Source organism: Vigna unguiculata, chromosome 9 (assembly GCF_004118075.2).
Source record: "Vigna unguiculata cultivar IT97K-499-35 chromosome 9, ASM411807v1, whole genome shotgun sequence".
Classification (NCBI taxonomy): Eukaryota; Viridiplantae; Streptophyta; class Magnoliopsida; order Fabales; family Fabaceae; genus Vigna; species Vigna unguiculata.
Genome location: NC_040287.1, coordinates 12,946,035 through 12,965,581, shown reverse-complemented (window position 1 = coordinate 12,965,581; position 19,547 = coordinate 12,946,035). Strand labels below are relative to the sequence as shown.

The 19,547-nt window shown below is 35.5% G+C and overlaps 1 protein-coding gene and 1 non-coding gene across 2 annotated transcripts; both read left to right on the top strand.

Annotated features, from left to right (window-relative positions):
* Window positions 1-7,135: 7,135 nt before the first annotated feature.
* LOC114164909 lies at window positions 7,136-7,242 on the top strand. The gene has a single exon (XR_003599644.1). It is a non-coding gene; the product is annotated as a small nucleolar RNA R71 (small nucleolar RNA).
* Window positions 7,243-14,282: 7,040 nt separating this feature from the next.
* Window positions 14,283-14,909, top strand: LOC114163465. The gene has a single exon (XM_028047775.1). The coding sequence runs from the start codon at window positions 14,283-14,285 to the stop codon at window positions 14,907-14,909; it is 627 nt and encodes a 208-aa protein (XP_027903576.1).
* The last annotated feature ends 4,638 nt before the right edge of the window (window positions 14,910-19,547 follow it).

Below are 19,547 nucleotides of genomic sequence, written 5' to 3'. Positions count from 1 at the left end.
CCATTTCATTCAAAGCTACGAAATTGAATACAATGAAGAGAAAATAGGAATTGGAGTGCACTGCAAAACATCAACCTCATGGTTTCAAATCAGTTTCTTTAAGGAACCAATACGAAAAAACTTAGCTAGACATAGAGAATGAACAATTAAACATTTCAAAACTGCAATCACAAAACAAAACCAAGAAACCTAACTTATCAAATCTGAAAACGCAAATTAAAAGCAAAAATAGAGATTTCAAAGCTTAAATGGAATGCCAAACGGTGCTATCATATATAAATGTGAAAACCCCATGAATGGGTATTGTTTCAACTCAATGAAATCACAAATCGAGCTGCCCAATGTAGAAAATGAAATCAAAATGCAAAACCCTCAATGGGTGCTGTCAAATGTGCATAAAAACGGTAAAAATAACCCAAAAATGTGAAAAACCGCAAAGGGAGGCATCCATGGAAGCTTGGAGCACGGAAAAAATGGAGTTGGAGAGAATGTAGATGATGAAGTGGCGGCTCCCTTCCATGCAGACCTAATTTGCGTAGTCCTTTCACCCCCTGCCATTCAGAATTACAAAACTGCCATTATGAGCCGCAGAATTACAAAAATGCCACTCTGGGCCTTAAATGTTGACCCATTGACTTTGCTGACGTGGAAATGACATGGAAATGATGTGGAAAGTCTCTTCAACTAAATATTAATGTCCAAGCTCCAAAATTGCTTCACCCAAATACCTAAAAATAATTAAAAACAAAAATTAGGCCAAATAATGTGAAATTAGTCCAAATTTGGAACAGTGGCCCAATAAAGCCCAACAGATGAAAAACACTCTAATGAGGAATAATTAAGCACTAATCAACTGTCTAATGGGTACACAAAGGCTAGTGGAATGGAAGAAAATAATGACTCATCAAAATCGACCACACTTACCCTTTTGCACTCCTGGGCAAAATTAAAGAGTAAAGCAAAGCAAGGACAACACAAACATATCAAGAGAGACAAAAAGACACAAGACAAACAGACTTGACACAAACAAATGGAAACACATCTAACACAAGAGGATTCAAAGCTGCAAGGTATCCATGAACATCATCCAAGCAAATCAAAACATGTCAAGTACTCAGTTCAGCTCAAGGAGAGAATTGAAAGCAACATAACCTCACGAAATATGCACTGTATCACTCAAATCTCTAGGCTACTGTTTACTCTCAAAGCACCCCTGAAAAACAAACATCAAACAGACTTGGCAAGCCTCTAGAACGAACAACCAAACCAGAAACACATGCAGGTCAAGATCAGAAGGACTTTTCAAGGTTGTAATGGGGCTGAGGACAAGGTGTGGAACATATGGATAAGTAGCTAATCAACCAAGGAAATAGAGGATCAATGGGGAATAAGTCTCAATCAATCATGAAAGTAATCCCAAACACCAACACTTCCAACTTCGGTTCTCACACAATGCTCAAATCCAAACTCCTTTTTATTTCTTTTCTTTATTCTCTTTTCTTTTCTTTTTGTTTTCTCTCTTTTTTTTCTTTTTCTATACAAAGAACATGCAAAGAAACAACAATTTTGAAACCCCACTTTGGTGTACAAATGAGCAATTCCAAGAACCAACAACAAGTGCGCACACAACCACACTTGTTGTGCGCGACCACACTTAATTGAGCACCCATTCTCAAAACAATTCCAAAGCTCCAAAATTTCCTAAGGTAGGAATAATCATGGTTTTTTAGGCTAAGGGCTTGTAATGAACTGTAGAACAATGAAAGGGTATGCAAGCTCAAAAAGGGGTATCAACGGAAACAGTTCAAGGTAGGCTCATCTGGCTATAGGCTCACAAAACAAAATTGCCTAAATCATATCCCAACATGCATGTGTATCAGAAAGAGTCAAGCCAAGGCCATTGTGCAAGCATTCAAGAGGCGGTATCACACAACAAAGAACAGAGAGTGGCTCAAATTCTCACACAGGATAAAATAATTCCAAAAGCAACTTGACATGCAAAGACAAAGCAAGGATATCAGTTCACAGAATAACCAACAACTCATCCTCCAAAAGTGAAGTGAGTGTTCCAAACAGAAAGCAAAAACATAACACTAACTAACATAAATTAACAAAAAGGAATCAAACAAAAGGAAACAACAACAGATAAACCTAGACAAGTGCAATACAAGTAAAGAAGAAAGGGAAAGAAAACTCCCTGAATCATGGTGAAACAGTAGTGGGGTCAAGCAGGGAAGTTTCCTCCACAATAGTATCCACCAAGGCAGGATTGCTGAGGAATGGCTTAAGACGATGCCCATTCACTTTGAAGCTCTTATCTGTGGACTGGCTTTTGATTTCAACTGCACCATAAGGATAAACATCAGTGACAATAAAAGAACCAATCCACTTTGATCTCAACTTACCCCCCATGAGTCCAAGTCTGGAGTTATACAATAAAACTTGCTGACCAACAACAAACTCCTTTCTAGCAATGGAGCTATCATGGAATCTCTTGGTCTTCTCCTTGTAGAACATAGAGTTCTGATATGCCTCCAAACGGATCTCATCCAACTCATTCAACTGCAGCTTCCTTTCCTCTCCAGCTTGATCAAGAGAGAAGTTGCATGACTTGACAGCCCAGTAGGCTCGATGCTCTATCTCCACTAGAAGGTGGCATGGCTTACCAAAGACAACCCGATAAGGAGACATCCCTATAGGTGCCTTGTAAGCAGTCCTGTGAGCCCATAGAGCGTCCTCAAGTCTATTGCTCCAATCCTTCCTGTTGGGCTGCACAATCTTCTCCAAGATCCTCTTGATTTCTCTGTTTGAGATCTCGGCTTGCCCATTAGTTTGGGGGTGATATGGTGTAGAAAGTTTATGCACAACCACGTACTTTTGAAGCAAAACCCCCAAGGATCTGTTGCAAAAATGGGTGCCCTGGTCACTAACAATAGCTCGAGGAACTCCAAACCTGCAAAATATGTGAGACCTAACAAAGTCCACAACAACTCGAGCATCATTAGTTCTAGTGGCTTTGGCTTCCACCCATTTTGAAACATAATCAACAGCAAGCAAGATGTAAGTGAAACCAAAAGAGACAGGGAAAGGGCCCATGAAATCTATACCCCAGACATCAAACACCTCACAAAATAGCATGGGTTGTTGAGGCATCTATTTTCTCCAAGAAATGGCTCCTCCTGCTCGTTGGCATTCCTCACACGTGCTACATATCCTCCACGCATCCTTGAAGATGGTGGGCCAATAAAATCCGCAATCTAGCACCTTGCGAGCTGTCCTCTGTGTGCCAAGGTGACCACCAGGTGCAGATGGTCCGGAATGCATCTCCTGGTAACCTAATCACTGCACATTTTCCACAGATAGGGGTCATCCCAAATGTAATACCTAGCATCGCTCTTGAGTTTATCACATTGAGCTCTGGATGCTAGGGGAGGAAAAACAAAAGCAGCAAGATAATTAACAATGTTAGCAAACCAAGGTGAGGAAGAAGTAGAGAGTGTCAACAAACTTTCATCAGGAAAGTCATCCCGGATCGGTGAAGCATCATCAGTAGACCTTTCAATCTTGCTTAGGTGGTCTGCAACCAGGTTTTGTGCTCCGCTCCTATCACAAATCTCCAAATCGAATTCTTGGAGCCAGAGCATCCATCTTATCAGCCAAGGTTTTGATTCTGTCTTCTTCAACAGGTACTTAAGAGTTGCATCGTCAGTAAACACAACAACAGGAGAACCAAGCAGATAAGATCGAAACTTTTCAAATGCAAAAACTATCGCAAGGAGCTCCTTTTCTTTTGTGGTATAGTTTGCTTGGGCAGCATCTAATGTCCTGGAGGCGTAGTAGATTACCCTCGGCTGCTTATCAATCCTTTGAGCTAGAACAGCCCCTAATGCATAGTTGGATGCGTCACACATAAGCTCAAATGGGGCTGTCCAGTCGGGCGCCTGAATGATTGGAGTTGTGGTCAGGGCCTTCTTGAGGCAATCAAAAGCCTCTTTGCACCCTTCATCAAAGATGAAGTCAACATCCTTTTGCAGTAGGTTGGACAGTGGGAGGGCCTTTTTGCTGAAATCTTGAATGAAGCGCATGTAAAACCTTGCATGGCCAAGAAAAGAACGAACCTCTCACACAGAAGAGGGGTAAGGCAATTGTGAAATAATTGAGATCTTGGCAGGGTCAACTTCAATGCCCTTTTTTGAAATTATGTGCCCCAATACTATGCCTTGTTCTACCATGAAATGACATTTCTCAAAATTGAGAACAAGGTTAGATTGGATGCACTTGTTTAAAACTCTGTCCAAACTATCCAAACATGCATCAAATGAGGACCCATATACAGTAAAGTCGTCCATAAAAACCTCTATGCATTTTTCAAGAAAATCACTAAAAATGCTAAGCATGCACCGCTGGAATGTGCCAGGGGCATTGCATAGGCCAAACGGCATCCTCCTATAGGCAAAAGTGCCAAAAGGGCAGGTGAATGTGGTTTTCTCTTGGTCCTCAGGTGCAATGTGAATTTGAAAGTAACCAGAAAACCCATCAAGAAAGCAATAATGGGACTTACCTGCCAAGCGCTCAAGCATCTAATCAATAAAAGGCAGGGGGAAGTGGTCTTTTCTGGTTTCTTGATTTAGCCTTCTGTAGTCAATGCAAACCCTCCAACTGTTTTGCACTCTTGTTGGAATCAACTCCTCTTTTTCATTCTTGACTACAGTGAGGCCAGTCTTCTTTGGAACAACATGGATGGGACTAACCCACTGACTGTCAGAAATGGGGTAGATGATCCCAGCTTGTAGAAGCTTGGTCACCTCCTTCTTTACAACATCCGAGATGACAGGGTTGAGTCGCCTCTGTGGCTGTCTCACTGGCTTTGCTCCATCTTCCAACAATATCCCGTGCATTCATGTTGATGGGCTAATACCAGAGATGTCAGCCAATGTCCATCCAATTGCCTTCTTATGCTTTTTAAGAACGTGCAACAACCTTTGCTCTTGTTCAGCAGTGAGAGAGGTGGAAATGATGATAGGCAGTTTGTCCTCCTCCTCTAAGTAGACATACTTGAGGTTGTCTAGCAGTGGTTTCAACTCTGGAGTACTGGATGCTGGCTGAATATCAGGAACCAGAAGGGAAGGAGAAATGAGTTCCACAGCTTGTACCTGAGCGTAACAATCAGATGCATATGTACTTCCTGCAACATGGTTAGTGCAACCTGATTGTATAACATCAAAGTCAATAGGTACAACATCCAGAGAGTCAAACTCATTAGATTCAACATTATCCACATCATATTCAGCATCATCAGAATCAGAATCAGAATCAAGAACATCAATGCATGCAAATTCAGATAACTCAGACACGGATGAATGTTTATATGCATGCAAAGAGTGGAAATCAGAAATCAATCCATCAACAGCATCATCAATAATATCCACGTGAAAAACAGAATGATCCTCAGAAGGATGTTTCATGGCATCCAGAATGTTAAATCGCACAACAATATCATCAAACTCCATGGACAAAGTACCTGCATGGACATCAATTTTGGTTCGTGCAGTTTTCAAAAATGGTATGCCTAAAATGATTGGTGCAGAACCATGTGAAAATCCCTCTTCCATGTCAAGAATGTAAAAATCAGCAGGGAAAATCAATTCACCAACACGAACCAAAACATCATCAATCAAACCTGCGGGGTGGGGCAACACTTCTATTTGCCAACTGAATCACCACACCCGTAGGTTACAGGGGTCCAAGAGAAAGAGATTTAAAAATAGATAGAGGTATTACATTTATTGAAGCACCAAGATCAAGCATTGCATTTTCAAATTTATTGTTACCTATGATGCAAGGTACACAAAATGTACCTGGGTCCTTGCACTTCTCAAGAATCTGAGAAATAGATTTACCTATCAATGCTGACACGTTTCTGCCCATGCTGATCTTTTCGTTTCCCTTTAGCCTCCTTTTGTGCGTGCATAGCTCCTTCAAGAACTTTGCATATCTGGGAATCTGTTTAATGGCATCCAACAGAGGTATGTTCACCTCCACCTTCCTGAAAGTTTCTAAGATCTCCCTGTCAACCTCTTCCATCTTTTTGCTTGGAATGGCTCTTGGAGGGAAAGGAAAAGGTACGGAAGGTGCAGCAGTAGAGGTGGAAGGTGTAGAAGTCACACCAGATGTGGAAGGACCAGTTGCATGCGCATCACGCTTTCTCTGAAGTGTGGCAGGGTCGGCTTCCTTTGGAGGTGTAGGCTCGGAAGTGGGAACTTCAATGTTCTTCCCAGATCTCAAAGTAGTGGCACTCACATTCCTAGGATTTTCCACCGTCTGTGATGGAAGCTTGTTAGAATTCTGAGCTTGTGCCTGGTTTAGCTGAGTGGCCATCTACCCCATTTGATTTGTCAAACTCTGGATTGAGGCCCTAGTCTCCTGCTGGAATTGCATATTTTGAAGGGTCATCATCCTTACTAACTCCTACAACGAAGTAGAAGAAGAAGGTGCAGGTGCTACAGCAGGAGCTGGTGTGGGTACAGGTGGAATAGGAGTAGGTTGTGGTGCAGGTGCAACTCTTTGTTGTGGAGGTGGTTGCACATTTTGAAATTGTTGGGGCTGCTGGTTACCCTGGTTTCCCCATCTCAAATTAGGGTGATTCCTCCATCCTGGATTATATCTGTTGGTTGACAAATCATTGTGGTTTTGTTGTTGTTGTTGGGACCTATTGTTGTTGAAAATATTTGCTGCATAGACCTGAGGGGTATCCACTGGTGTAGAAGAAGAAGCTTGTTGTTGGAATGCTGGGTAAGAGTCTGTAAAATGATCAACAGATGTACAAACGCCACAAACTCTTGCAGCTGGAGCTCTCTGATTGGAAGCAAGTTGGTTGACCAGTGTGGTAATAGCATCAATCTTACTCTCCAACTTCTTCGTGTACTCGGCTGCTCCTACATCATGAACACCTCTAACAACTATGGCATCACTCTTTGTGCCAAATTGTTGAGAATTTGAAGCCATGTTCTCTATCAGTTGTCTGGCTGCAGCTGGGGTTATGTTACCAATGGCACCACCACTTGCGGCATCAATCATATTTCGATCCATGTGGTGCAAGCATTCATAAAAATACTATAGAAGAAGGTGTTCAGAGATCTGATGGTGTGGGCAGCTTGAACAGAAATTCTTGAACCTCTCCCAGTACTCATAAAGGGTCTCCCCAGATTGCTGCTTGATGCCAGAAATCTCCTTCCTTATGGCTGTTGTCCTTGAAGCAGGAAAGAACTTGGCAAGGAACAATCTCTTCAGGTCATCCCAGCTTGTGATGGACCTAGGTGCTAGGTAGTACAGCCAGTCTTTCGCATTCCCCTCCAAAGAATGAGGGAAAGCCTTCAAGTATACATGGTCCTCATGTACATCTGCAGGCTTCATGGTGGAACATGTAACATCCCTATTTTTAATATACTGTATTATTTATTTTAAATAAAACACTTAGAAAAATTCTATTTATTTTTTACTAATGCTTTATATTTTAGTTTAAACATTAAAAATATATTTTATCATGATGTAGTTTTTACTTATTGAAAATAACAATAAGAATAAAACAAAACAAATATTATATATATATATATATATATATATATATATATATATATATATATATATATATATGTGTGTGTATGTATATATTAGGTAAAAATATTTTAATTAAATAGGTGTGTGTAAAAAAAAAAAAAATATATATATATATATATATATATATATATATATATATATATATATGAAGAATTTTTAAAAGAGAAAAAAAAAATAATATAGAAAAAAAAAGAAAAAAAAGAAGAAGAAGAAGAAGAAGAAGAAGAAGATAAGATTATGAGAAAAGATAAGAAGAAAAGAAATAAGAAGATAAGAAGAAAAGATAAGAAGAAGAAAAAAAAATTAAAAAAATAAATAAAAAGAAGATAAGATGAAGAGATAAGCATTATCTCTTTATTAATGTAAGTAATGATAGTTTTGAAAGAAAAATCTAAATAAGCACATGGCTTGCTTATATATATATATATATACATATGAATGTTACGTAAAGGGAGGTGAGAAAGTGAGAAAGAAAGAAAGAAAGAAAGGAAGGAAGAAAGAGAAAGAAAGGAGAGAGAGAAAGAAGAGAGAGAAAGAGAAAGAGAAAGAAGAGAGGGAAAGAGAAAAATAGGAAAGAAAATTTAGAGCAAAGATTCAAAGAGATCCTAGTCTTCTACAACTATTATTAGTGTGTTCTTCAATCAATAAGGTAAGGGGGGGAGTGAGGTTAAGCTTTTATATATTAATCTTGATAAGCTCGTGGGTTTTATATTAATCTTTTATTTATTTCTACTCATATATTATTCTATTTACTTTCATTTTAACTTATTTTCATTTATTATCCTCTTATATTTATTTTATTTCATCTCCAATTATACACTGATCCTGTTTATTTATTTATTTTATTTAATCTCCAAATATGCATTGATCCTGTTCATTTATTTTATTTAATCTTTGGTTATTCACTGATCCTATTTATTTATTTATTTTATTTTATTTATCTCCAGTTACGCACTGGTCCTATTTATTCATTTTATTTTATTTATCTCTAGTTACGCACTGATCCTATTTATTTATTTTATTTTATTTACCTCCAGTTATGCACTGGTCCTATTTATTTATTTTATTTTATTTATCTTCAGTTACGCACTGGTCCTATTTACATATTTTATTTTATTTATCTCTAGTTACGCACTGGTCCTATTTATTTATTTTATTTTATTTATCTCCAGTTACGCACTGGTCCTATTTATTTATTTTATTTTATTTATCTCCAGTTACGCACTGGTCCTATTTATTTATTTTATTTTATTTATCTCTAGTTACGCACTGGTCCTATTTATTTATTTTATTTTATTTATCTCCAGTTACACACTGGTCCTATTTATTTATTTTATTTTATTTATCTCCAGTTACGCACTGGTCCTATTTATTTATTTTATTTTATTTATCTCCAGTTACGCACTAGTCCCATTTATTTATTTTATTTTATTTATCTCCAGTTACGCACTGGTCCTATGTATTTATTTTATTTTATTTTTATCTCTAGTGACGCACGGGTCCTGTTTAATTTATATTTTGTTATTATATTTACTTATAACGTTCTAATCTTTATCTAATTATTTATTTAAAGTTCTTGCTTTGATTCTTATTTTATCATTATTTTATAATTAAAAAAATGTGAAGTGAAAGTAAATATTATTTTATTCAGTGAGCTTGAATATAAGAAAATTACATGTACATTTTATTTTGTTTTATATTCTTGTGTATAGTTTATGCAATGACATGATTTGATAGTCATCACATTTTATGACCTTTGAAAATATTCAAGAGTATGTCAGTTGAGTAAGAGTTAAGTCTGGTTTCAATAAGTAGAGATTAAACCAGTGTCAAAGTGGTTGTATTTGGGAAGTCACAGTTTGGTACACTGCGGGATGAAAGGCAGGGACCATGGTGGGGTCTAAGGAAGTTTTACCAAGTAGGTGAATATCTGGATAGTTCAGAATAGCGCACTGGACTAGGATATTCATAGGCCAAACTTGGGACTATCCGATACCTGCTCGGCATCGCCAAGGTTAGGTAGTGAGTATATATCTCTTTTGTGAGCCGATGAATGGCTAATATTCTCGAGAAAGAAATAATTATGATTGTACCAATGTTTTATGAGAAATACTCAACTACCTAATCACTTCCCAAAGTAACTTTTGATGTTCAGATTGGATCATCAAAAGTGAAATATGGATCCATATGTCTGGTAAAACAAGATCAAGTTTGGTGGTTATAGGTCCAAATCTAGGCCCCCGGTGTCTGCATTGTTTGTTGAGTTTATTAAGATTGATATTTAAGGCTTATAAAGACCTCACTCCTTTCATATTTTTCTTTCATATGTACCTGTTGCATGAGCAGAAGAGGAACCTGCTCAGTGAGAGTTGTTCGGGATATTATTGGAGGATCTTCTGAAGATTGACTTACGGATAATTTCTATTAATATCTTTAGGAGATATTAAAAATATAGAAAATCTTCTATTCTGATGTAGGACTCTTAATATTTAACAAATATATATTTTGTAATATTTCATGAACAATTACATAGATGCAAACTACATATATGAATATGAAGTTATGTTATTATTAATGTTCTCTCAAGGATAATCTCTAAAAAAAAAACAATTAATTCCATATCTTTTTATCAAATAATAATTATTTAGTATAGTAGTCGGGGCGTCACATTGAGTGGTATCAGAGCAGTTCTTTCTGTCAAGACCTTAGGTATGGTGTCTTCCATGTTTGTAGTCTCTACTAGTAAGTAGAGGTGCAAGTTGTTTGTTCTTACATTTTTCTTGTAAAAGAGAAATGCAAGATAAGTAGACTAATAAAAGTAAGTAATAACAACAATTAATACTTGTAGTAAAGATAAGTTTTAACAATAGTTAAAAAAAAAATCTAAAGAAAACTAAGGAAATTGTTCATTCTTTCAGGAAAAGATGGATAATGGACCAAACATTACCAATGAGTTGTTGGAAAGAATGACAATTGTCCTGGAAAATATGAGCCAAAAACAAAATGTTGAACCCATGGAAAATCAAGGATTAGAAACCTTTCGCAGGAATAATCCACAAAAATTTAAAGGGGGATTTAATCCTGAAGGTGCTCAGTCATGGATAGCAGAAATTGAGAAAATTTTCATCGCAATGACGTGTGCAGATGCAAATAGAGTCACATTTGCTACATTTATGCTCGTTGAAGAAGCTGAAAATTGGTGGAGATTTACAAAACAACAATTGGAGGATGAAGGGAGACAAATTACTTGGGAAACCTTCAAACAAAAGTTTCTGGAAAAATATTTTCCAGAGGATCTTCGAAGGAGGAAAGAAGTTGAATTCCTTAATCTTCGTCAAGGAATCATGTCTGTAGGAGAATATGCAGCAAAGTTTGATGAGCTGTCAAAGTTTTATCCTTACTTTCATGATAGAGTTGATGAACGTTCCCGTTGTTCTAAGTTTGAAAGTGGACTGAGACCTGATATTAAACAAGCAGTTGGTTATTTAGAGATTTCTTCCTTTCCCACTCTTGTAAATCGTTGTAGGATTTATGAGGATGATACTAAGGCAAGACAAACTCAGTGGAGACAAGGAGGGCCTTTGAGGCACAAAAGAAATGATTTTAATAATAAGAAACCCTACCAACGTCCATCTCATGCTTCATGGAATTCTTCAGGACAAAGACATTTCTCTCCTGCCAATAATTCAGGCATAACCAACCCTATCAAATGTTTCCACTGTGGAGGACCTCATCTGTCAAGAAATTGCACCATAAGGACTATAACTTGCTTCAATTGTGGGAAGTTGGGTCATTATCGTAATGAATGCAAAGAGTTAATTAAGGAGCAAGGAAGTGGGGGAAGCAACAACAAAGGAAATAATCAACTTGGAAGACCAAAGACAACCGGGAGAGTCTTCACGATGAATGGTACTGAAGCTGTTCAATCTGAAGATCTAATCCAAGGTAAATGCATCATAAATGGTCACCTCGTTAATGTACTATATGATTCAGGTGCTACTCATTCTTTCATATCACATGAATGTGTCCAACATTTAAAGTTACATGTCTCTTATTTGCCATATGACTTAACTGTATCTACTCCTACCAATGTTCCAGTCACCACTTCACTTACATGCACAAATTGTCATATTTCTATAGGGAATAGAAAATTTTCTGTAAATCTTATATGTCTACCCTTGTCTCATTTGGATATTGTTCTTGGAATGGACTGGTTATCTTCCAACCATGTTCTCCTAAACTGTCACGATAAGACTTTAATTTTTGAATCACACATAGGTGAAGTTTTTGACTCAAAAGAATTAAAAGAGAGTACTACCAACCACAATGAAATCCCAAAAGGATCTCAAGTATACATGATCTTAACTTCTTTAAAAGTCAAGGAAATTCCAGACATTAATAAGTTTCCTGTTGTTTGTGAGTATCTTGATGTTTTCCCTGAAGATGTTCCTGGGTTACCTCCACAAAGAGAAATAGAATTCACTATAGACTTGGTACCAGGATCAAGACCTGTGTCTATAGCCCCTTATAGGATGTCACCTCTAGAGTTAGCAGAGTTGAAAAAACAAATAGAAGAATTGTTGGATAAACAATTCATCAGACCTAGTGTTTCTCCCTGGGGTGCGCCAGTATTGTTAGTTAAGAAAAAGGATGGCACTATGAGGTTGTGTGTGGATTATCGTCAGCTTAACAAAATCACCATTAAGAATAAATACCCTCTACCAAGGATTGATGATTTGATGGATCAATTGAGAGGAGCTGTGGTATATTCCAAAATTGACTTAAAATCTGGCTATCATCAGATTCGAGTCAAGGCGGAAGATATTCAAAAGACAGCATTTAGGACAAGATACGGTCATTATGAGTACTTGGTAATGCCTTTTGGTGTGACCAATGCTCCTGCCATTTTTATGGATTATATGAACCGTATTTTTCATGAATTTTTGGATAAATTTGTGGTTGTTTTCATTTACGACATTTTAATTTATTCCAAAAATCATGAAGAACATGAGAGACATTTGAGGATTGTGTTACAAATTCTAAGAGAGAGACAATTGTATGGAAAATGGTCAAAGTGTGAATTCTGGTTAAGAGAAGTTCAATTTTTGGGTCATGTGATATCACAAAATGGCATTGCAGTTGACCCCTCAAAGGTTCAAGCGGTATTGCTTTGGGAACAACCAAAGAATATCACAGAAATACGTAGTTTCTTAGGATTAGCAGGCTACTATAGAAAATTCATTGAAGGATTTTCTAAATTAGCATTGCCTTTGACTAAGTTAACACGTAAAGGACAACCTTTCGAATGGAATGAAGCATGTGAGTTTAGTTTTCAAGAGTTGAAGAAAAAATTAACATCTGCACCTGTTTTAATCCTTCCTGACCCTACAAAAAATTTTGAGGTATATTGTGATGCATGCGGACAAGGATTAGGATGTGTGTTGATGCAAGAAAGAAAAGTTGCAGTTTATGCTTCACGACAACTGAAGCAACATGAGCTTAATTATCCTACACATGATTTGGAATTAGCTGCAGTGGTGTTTGCATTGAAAATATGGAGACATTACTTGTATGGGGCAAGGTTTGAAGTTTTTAGTGACTATAAAAGTTTGAAGTACCTTTTTTATCAGAAAGAACTAAATATGAGACAACGTAGATGGATGGAATTTCTTAAGGATTATGACTTTGAGCTGCAATATCACCCTGGGAAAGCAAATGTTGTTGCTGATGCTTTAAGTCGAAAGTCTATACATGCATCCATGATGATGGTGAAAGAATTGGATTTGATAGAATCATTCAGAGACTTGAACTTAGCTGTAAAACTTAGACCCAATAGCATATGCTTAGGAATGTTAAAAATATCAAGTGAATTCTTAGAAGAAATAAAGAGAGCTCAAGAAAGAGATCAATTTTTGCAAGAAAAATTGATAGCAAAAGTTGAAGGAAAGGAATCTGAATTCCACAAAGATTCAAATGGAATCATCAAGTTTAGAGATAGAATTTGCATACCTGCAAAAGAAGAGTTGAGAAAGTTGATAATGGAGGAAGCTCATAAGAGTAGCTTAAGTATTCATCCGGGTACTACAAAGATGTATCAAGACTTAAAGAAAATGTTTTGGTGGTCTGGGATGAAGAAAGAAGTGGTGGAGTTTGTTGCACGTTGTCTAGTGTGTCAGAAAACAAAAGTTGAACATAGAAAGCCTTATGGGGAACTACAATCCTTAGATGTACCGGAATGGAAATGGGAAAGCATATCCATGGATTTTGTGACAGGTTTACCAAAGACTGTGTCAGGTCATGATGCAATTTGGGTCATTGTAGATAGATTAACAAAATCTGCTCACTTTCTACCTATTAACATTAGATTTTCCTTAGAAAAGTTAGCTCATTTGTACATAAAAGAAATTATCAAACTACATGGAGTACCTTTTAGTATAATTTCTGATAGAGACCCTCGATTTTGGGATAGCTTACAAAAAGCCTTGGGAACAAAAGTTAGGCTTAGTTCAGCTTATCACCCTCAAACTGATGGACAATCAGAAAGGACTATCCAATCTTTAGAAGACTTGTTGAGAGCCTGTGTTTTAGAACAAACTGAAAGTTGGGAGAAATTTCTACCACTTATAGAGTTCACTAATAACAACAGTTTCCACTCAAGCATAGGAATGGCTCCATATGAGGCTCTATATGGGAGAAGGTGTAGAACCCCGTTGTGTTGGTATGAGAATGGAAATTCCTTAGTTTTGGGTCCAGAGGTAATTCAACAAGCAATTGAGAAGATTAAAATGATCAGGGAAAAGATGAAAACTTCTCAAGATAGGCAGAAAAGTTACTATGATAAACGAAGGAAACCCCTTGAGTTTGAAGAAGGAGATCATGTTTTCTTGAAAGTTACACCTGTAACTGGGGTTGGTAGAGCTATCAAATCTAGGAAACTTACACCAAAATTCATAGGTCCTTATCAAATCCTTAAAAGAATTGGTTCTGTCGCATACCAAATTGCTTTACCTCCAAACCTTTCAAAACTTCATAATGTTTTTCATGTGTCTCAACTTCGTAAATATATTCATGACCCTTTTCATGTGATAGAACCTGATATAGTACAAATACGAGAAAACCTTACTTATGATGTGCTTCCTGTAAGGATTGGAGATCGAAGGATTAAACAACTTCGAGGAAAGGACATACCTTTGGTAAAGGTATTGTGGAATCAACAAGATGAAGGTGATGCAACTTGGGAATTAGAAAGTAATATGAGAGAGATGTATCCCCATCTTTTTACAACAACGTGAATTTCGGGGACGAAATTCCTAAAAGGAGGGGAGAAATGTAACATCCCTATTTTTAATATACTGTATTATTTATTTTAAATAAAACACTTAGAAAAATTCTATTTTTTTTTACTAATGCTTTATATTTTAGTTTAAACATTAAAAATATATTTTATCATGATGTAGTTTTTACTTATTGAAAATAACAATAAGAATAAAACAAAACAAATATTATATATATATATATATGTATGTATATATTAGGTAAAAATATTTTAATTAAATAGGTGTGTGTAAATATATATATATATATATATATATATATATATATATATATATATATATATATATATATATATGAAGAATTTTTAAAAGAGAAAAAAAAATAATATAGAAAAAAAAAGAAAAAAAAAGAAGAAGAAGAAGAAGAAGAAGATAAGATTATGAGAAAAGATAAGAAGAAAAGAAATAAGAAGATAAGAAGAAAAGATAAGAAGAAGAAAAAAAAATTAAAAAAAATAAAAAGAAGATAGGATGAAGAGATAAGCATTATCTCTTTATTAATGTAAGTAATGATAGTTTTGAAAGAAAAATCTAAATAAGCACATGGCTTGCTTATATATATATATACATATGAATGTTACGTAAAGGGAGGTGAGAAAGTGAGAAAGAAAGAAAGAAAGAAAGGAAGGAAGAAAGAAAGAGAAAGAAAGGAGAGAGAGAAAGAAGAGAGAGAAAGAGAAAGAGAAAGAAGAGAGGGAAAGAGAAAAATAGGAAAGAAAATTTAGAGCAAAGATTCAAAGAGATCCTAGTCTTCTACAACTATTATTAGTGTGTTCTTCAATCAATAAGGTAAGGGGGGAGTGAGGTTAAGCTTTTATATATTAATCTTGATAAGCTCGTGGGTTTTATATTAATCTTTTATTTATTTCTACTCATATATTATTCTATTTACTTTCATTTTAACTTATTTTCATTTATTATCCTCTTATATTTATTTTATTTCATCTCCAATTATACACTGATCCTGTTTATTTATTTATTTTATTTAATCTCCAAATATGCATTGATCCTGTTTATTTATTTTATTTAATCTTTGGTTATTCACTGATCCTATTTATTTATTTATTTTATTTTATTTATTTCCAGTTACGCACTGGTCCTATTTATTCATTTTATTTTATTTATCTCTAGTTACGCACTGATCCTATTTATTTATTTTATTTTATTTACCTCCAGTTATGCACTAGTCCTATTTATTTATTTTATTTTATTTATCTCCAATTACGCACTGGTCCTATTTACATATTTTATTTTATTTATCTCTAGTTACGCACTGGTCCTATTTATTTATTTTATTTTATTTATCTCCAGTTACGCACTGGTCCTATTTATTTATTTTATTTTATTTATCTCCAGTTACGCACTGGTCCTATTTATTTATTTTATTTTATTTATCTCTAGTTACGCACTGGTCCTATTTATTTATTTTATTTTATTTATCTCCAGTTACGCACTGGTCCTATTTATTTTATTTTATTTTATTTATCTCCAGTTACGCACTGGTCCTATTTATTTATTTTATTTTATTTATCTCCAGTTACGCACTAGTCCCATTTATTTATTTTATTTTATTTATCTCCAGTTACGCACTGGTCCTATGTATTTATTTTATTTTATTTTTATCTCCAGTGACGCACGGGTCCTGTTTAATTTATATTTTGTTATTATATTTACTTATAACGTTCTAATCTTTATCTAATTATTTATTTAAAGTTCTTGCTTTGATTCTTATTTTATCATTATTTTATAATTAAAAAAATGTGAAGTGAAAGTAAATATTATTTTATTCAGTGAGCTTGAATATAAGAAAATTACATGTACATTTTATTTTGTTTTATATTCTTGTGTATAGTTTATGCAATGACATGATTTGATAGTCATCACATTTTATGACCTTTGAAAATATTCAAGAGTATGTCAGTTGAGTAAGAGTTAAGTCTGGTTTCAATAAGTAGAGATTAAACCAGTGTCAAAGTGGTTGTATTTGGGAAGTCACAGTTTGGTACACTGCGGGATGAAAGGCAGGGACCATGGTGGGGTCTAAGGAAGTTTTACCAAGTAGGTGAATATATGGATAGTTCAGAATAGCGCACTGGACTAGGATATTCATAGGCCAAACTTGGGACTATCTGATACCTGCTCGGCATCGCCAAGGTTAGGTAGTGAGTATATATCTCTTTTGTGAGCCGATGAATGGCTAATATTCTCGAGAAAGAAATAATTATGATTGTACCAATGTTTTATGAGAAATACTCAACTACCTAATCACTTCCCAAAGTAACTTTTGATGTTCAGATTGGATCATCAGAAGTGAAATATGGATCCATATGTCTGGTAAAACAAGATCAAGTTTGGTGGTTATAGGTCCAAATCTAGGCCCCCGGTGTCTGCATTGTTTGTTGAGTTTATTAAGATTGATATTTAAGGCTTATAAAGACCTCACTCCTTTCATATTTTTCTTTCATATGTACCTGTTGCATGAGCAGAAGAGGAACCTGCTCAGTGAGAGTTGTTCGGGATATTATTGGAGGATCTTCTGAAGATTGACTTACGGATAATTTCTATTAATATCTTTAGGAGATATTAAAAATATAGAAAATCTTCTATTCTGATGTAGGACTCTTAATATTTAACAAATATATATTTTGTAATATTTCATGAACAATTACATAGATGCAAACTACATATATGAATATGAAGTTATGTTATTATTAATGTTCTCTCAAGGATAATCTCTAAAAAAAAACAATTAATTCCATATCTTTTTATCAAATAATAATTATTTAGTATAGTAGTCGGGGCGTCACAGAACAGACGACATGAAACTGCTTCAAGTGTTTGCACGGGTCCTCACCTGCAAGACCATGAAACTTTGGCAACAAGTGTATTAAACCAGTTTTCAGCACATATGGAACCTCCTCCTCAGGGTATTGTATGCATAAACTATCATAAGTGAACTTTGGTGCAGTGAGCTCACTCATGGTTCTCTCATGAGGTGGAGGAGGTTGAGCCATGTTATCAGTATGAAAATCAAAATGCTCAGAATAAACAGTATGCTCAGAATGTAAAGAATGAGGAGTGTCAAGAATGTGATGAGAATCAGAAGAATCAGGAAATGTCACTGAATATTCAGCATGCAAAGATGGATTCCTAAGATGCCTGCTTCCTCTGTGGAATGTCCTATCAATCTCAGGGTCAAATGGTTGTAATTCACTTGGGTTTCCCCTAGTCATGCACCAAAAAGCATTAATTGTGGTGATATTGGCATAACAAAGGGTATAACTACAAGTATACTCAAACGACCTCCAAATGACTTGAAAATTGGTAGGATATTCCTTTGAGTGGTCAAACAGAAGCACAAAAAAAATCAGATCCAAACTCAAAGCACAAGTATTTTTAAAAATTTTTCAAAAGTGGAAAAAATGAAGAAAAATCACAAAAAAGATTGCTGAAATGTAGAAAATGGCATTTTTTGGAGAATCTGAGTTTGCAAACCAATGGAGCGGGTTTTGACAAGGTGGGAAATCAAATTTCACCCCAAATGCATATAAAATAATAGTGATTCTGATAACCAGAGCAAAAGTTATGGTCTTCTGAAGTTTCACTAAAAATCAGTCCAAAATTTTTTTGAATCTCTTAACTCAGACCATACCAACTGCTCCAGCTATTTTTCCTATCAAGTTCAATGTCTTAGAAGTGGGGGAAAAAATTTCAAGTCAAAACAAGCACCGTAGCTACCAGAACAAAAATCCAGAAGTTAAATGCCAGATTCGGACACTATTCATACACTATTCACTACTACAAATGACATTATTCACTACACTACACAGAAACACACAGGAATGGAAACAGGCACTGAACTTAACACAACATTAACATCACAATGAACATATACCAACTCAACCACACTTGAACTACACACACACACCAAAACACAGAACACAAACACACTGAAAATTTTTCTTTGAACGAAACGATTGGTCCCCGGCAACGGCGCCAAATTTGATAGAGGTCTTACCCCACCAAATTAAAACATATTAAATATAGTATATGAAAGTGAACCAAGTCGTCTCCCAACGACCAATATTTTCATTCAAAGCCAAGTTTCCAGATGAACACAACAATAAAACACAGGGGGGGGTTTGGCAGATTCACACAACTTTGCTAAATTCTAATAAAAACATCAAAACTGAATTAAACACAGGATTCAAAATGTACTGGTTCCTTGATTCCACTGAAAATCCACCAATCACAGGTAACTAAATCAATTCTCTTATCCAATTTACTCTCATGAAATCTAAATTAATCAACTATGCGAAAATTAACACAGCTTCATTATGCCATTAAGCATAGCACACATCCTTCTTTCAATTTCACACACACATACACAGATTAAGCAACTGTGGCCAAAATCCGAGCTCATTAAGCATGATAAGGATTCTGAAATTGTGCAAAACATGAACCCACGATTAAGCATCACAAATTCCATTTCATTCAAAGCTACGAAATTGAATACAATGAAGAGAAAATAGGAATTGGAGTGCACTGCAAAACATCAACCTCATGGTTTCAAATTAGTTTCTTCAAGGAACCAAT

Bases quoted from the DNA above. Each gene is read 5' to 3' on its own strand.
- LOC114163465 (XM_028047775.1), top strand. From the start codon at position 14,283: ATGGCTCCATATGAGGCTCTATATGGGAGAAGGTGTAGAACCCCGTTG.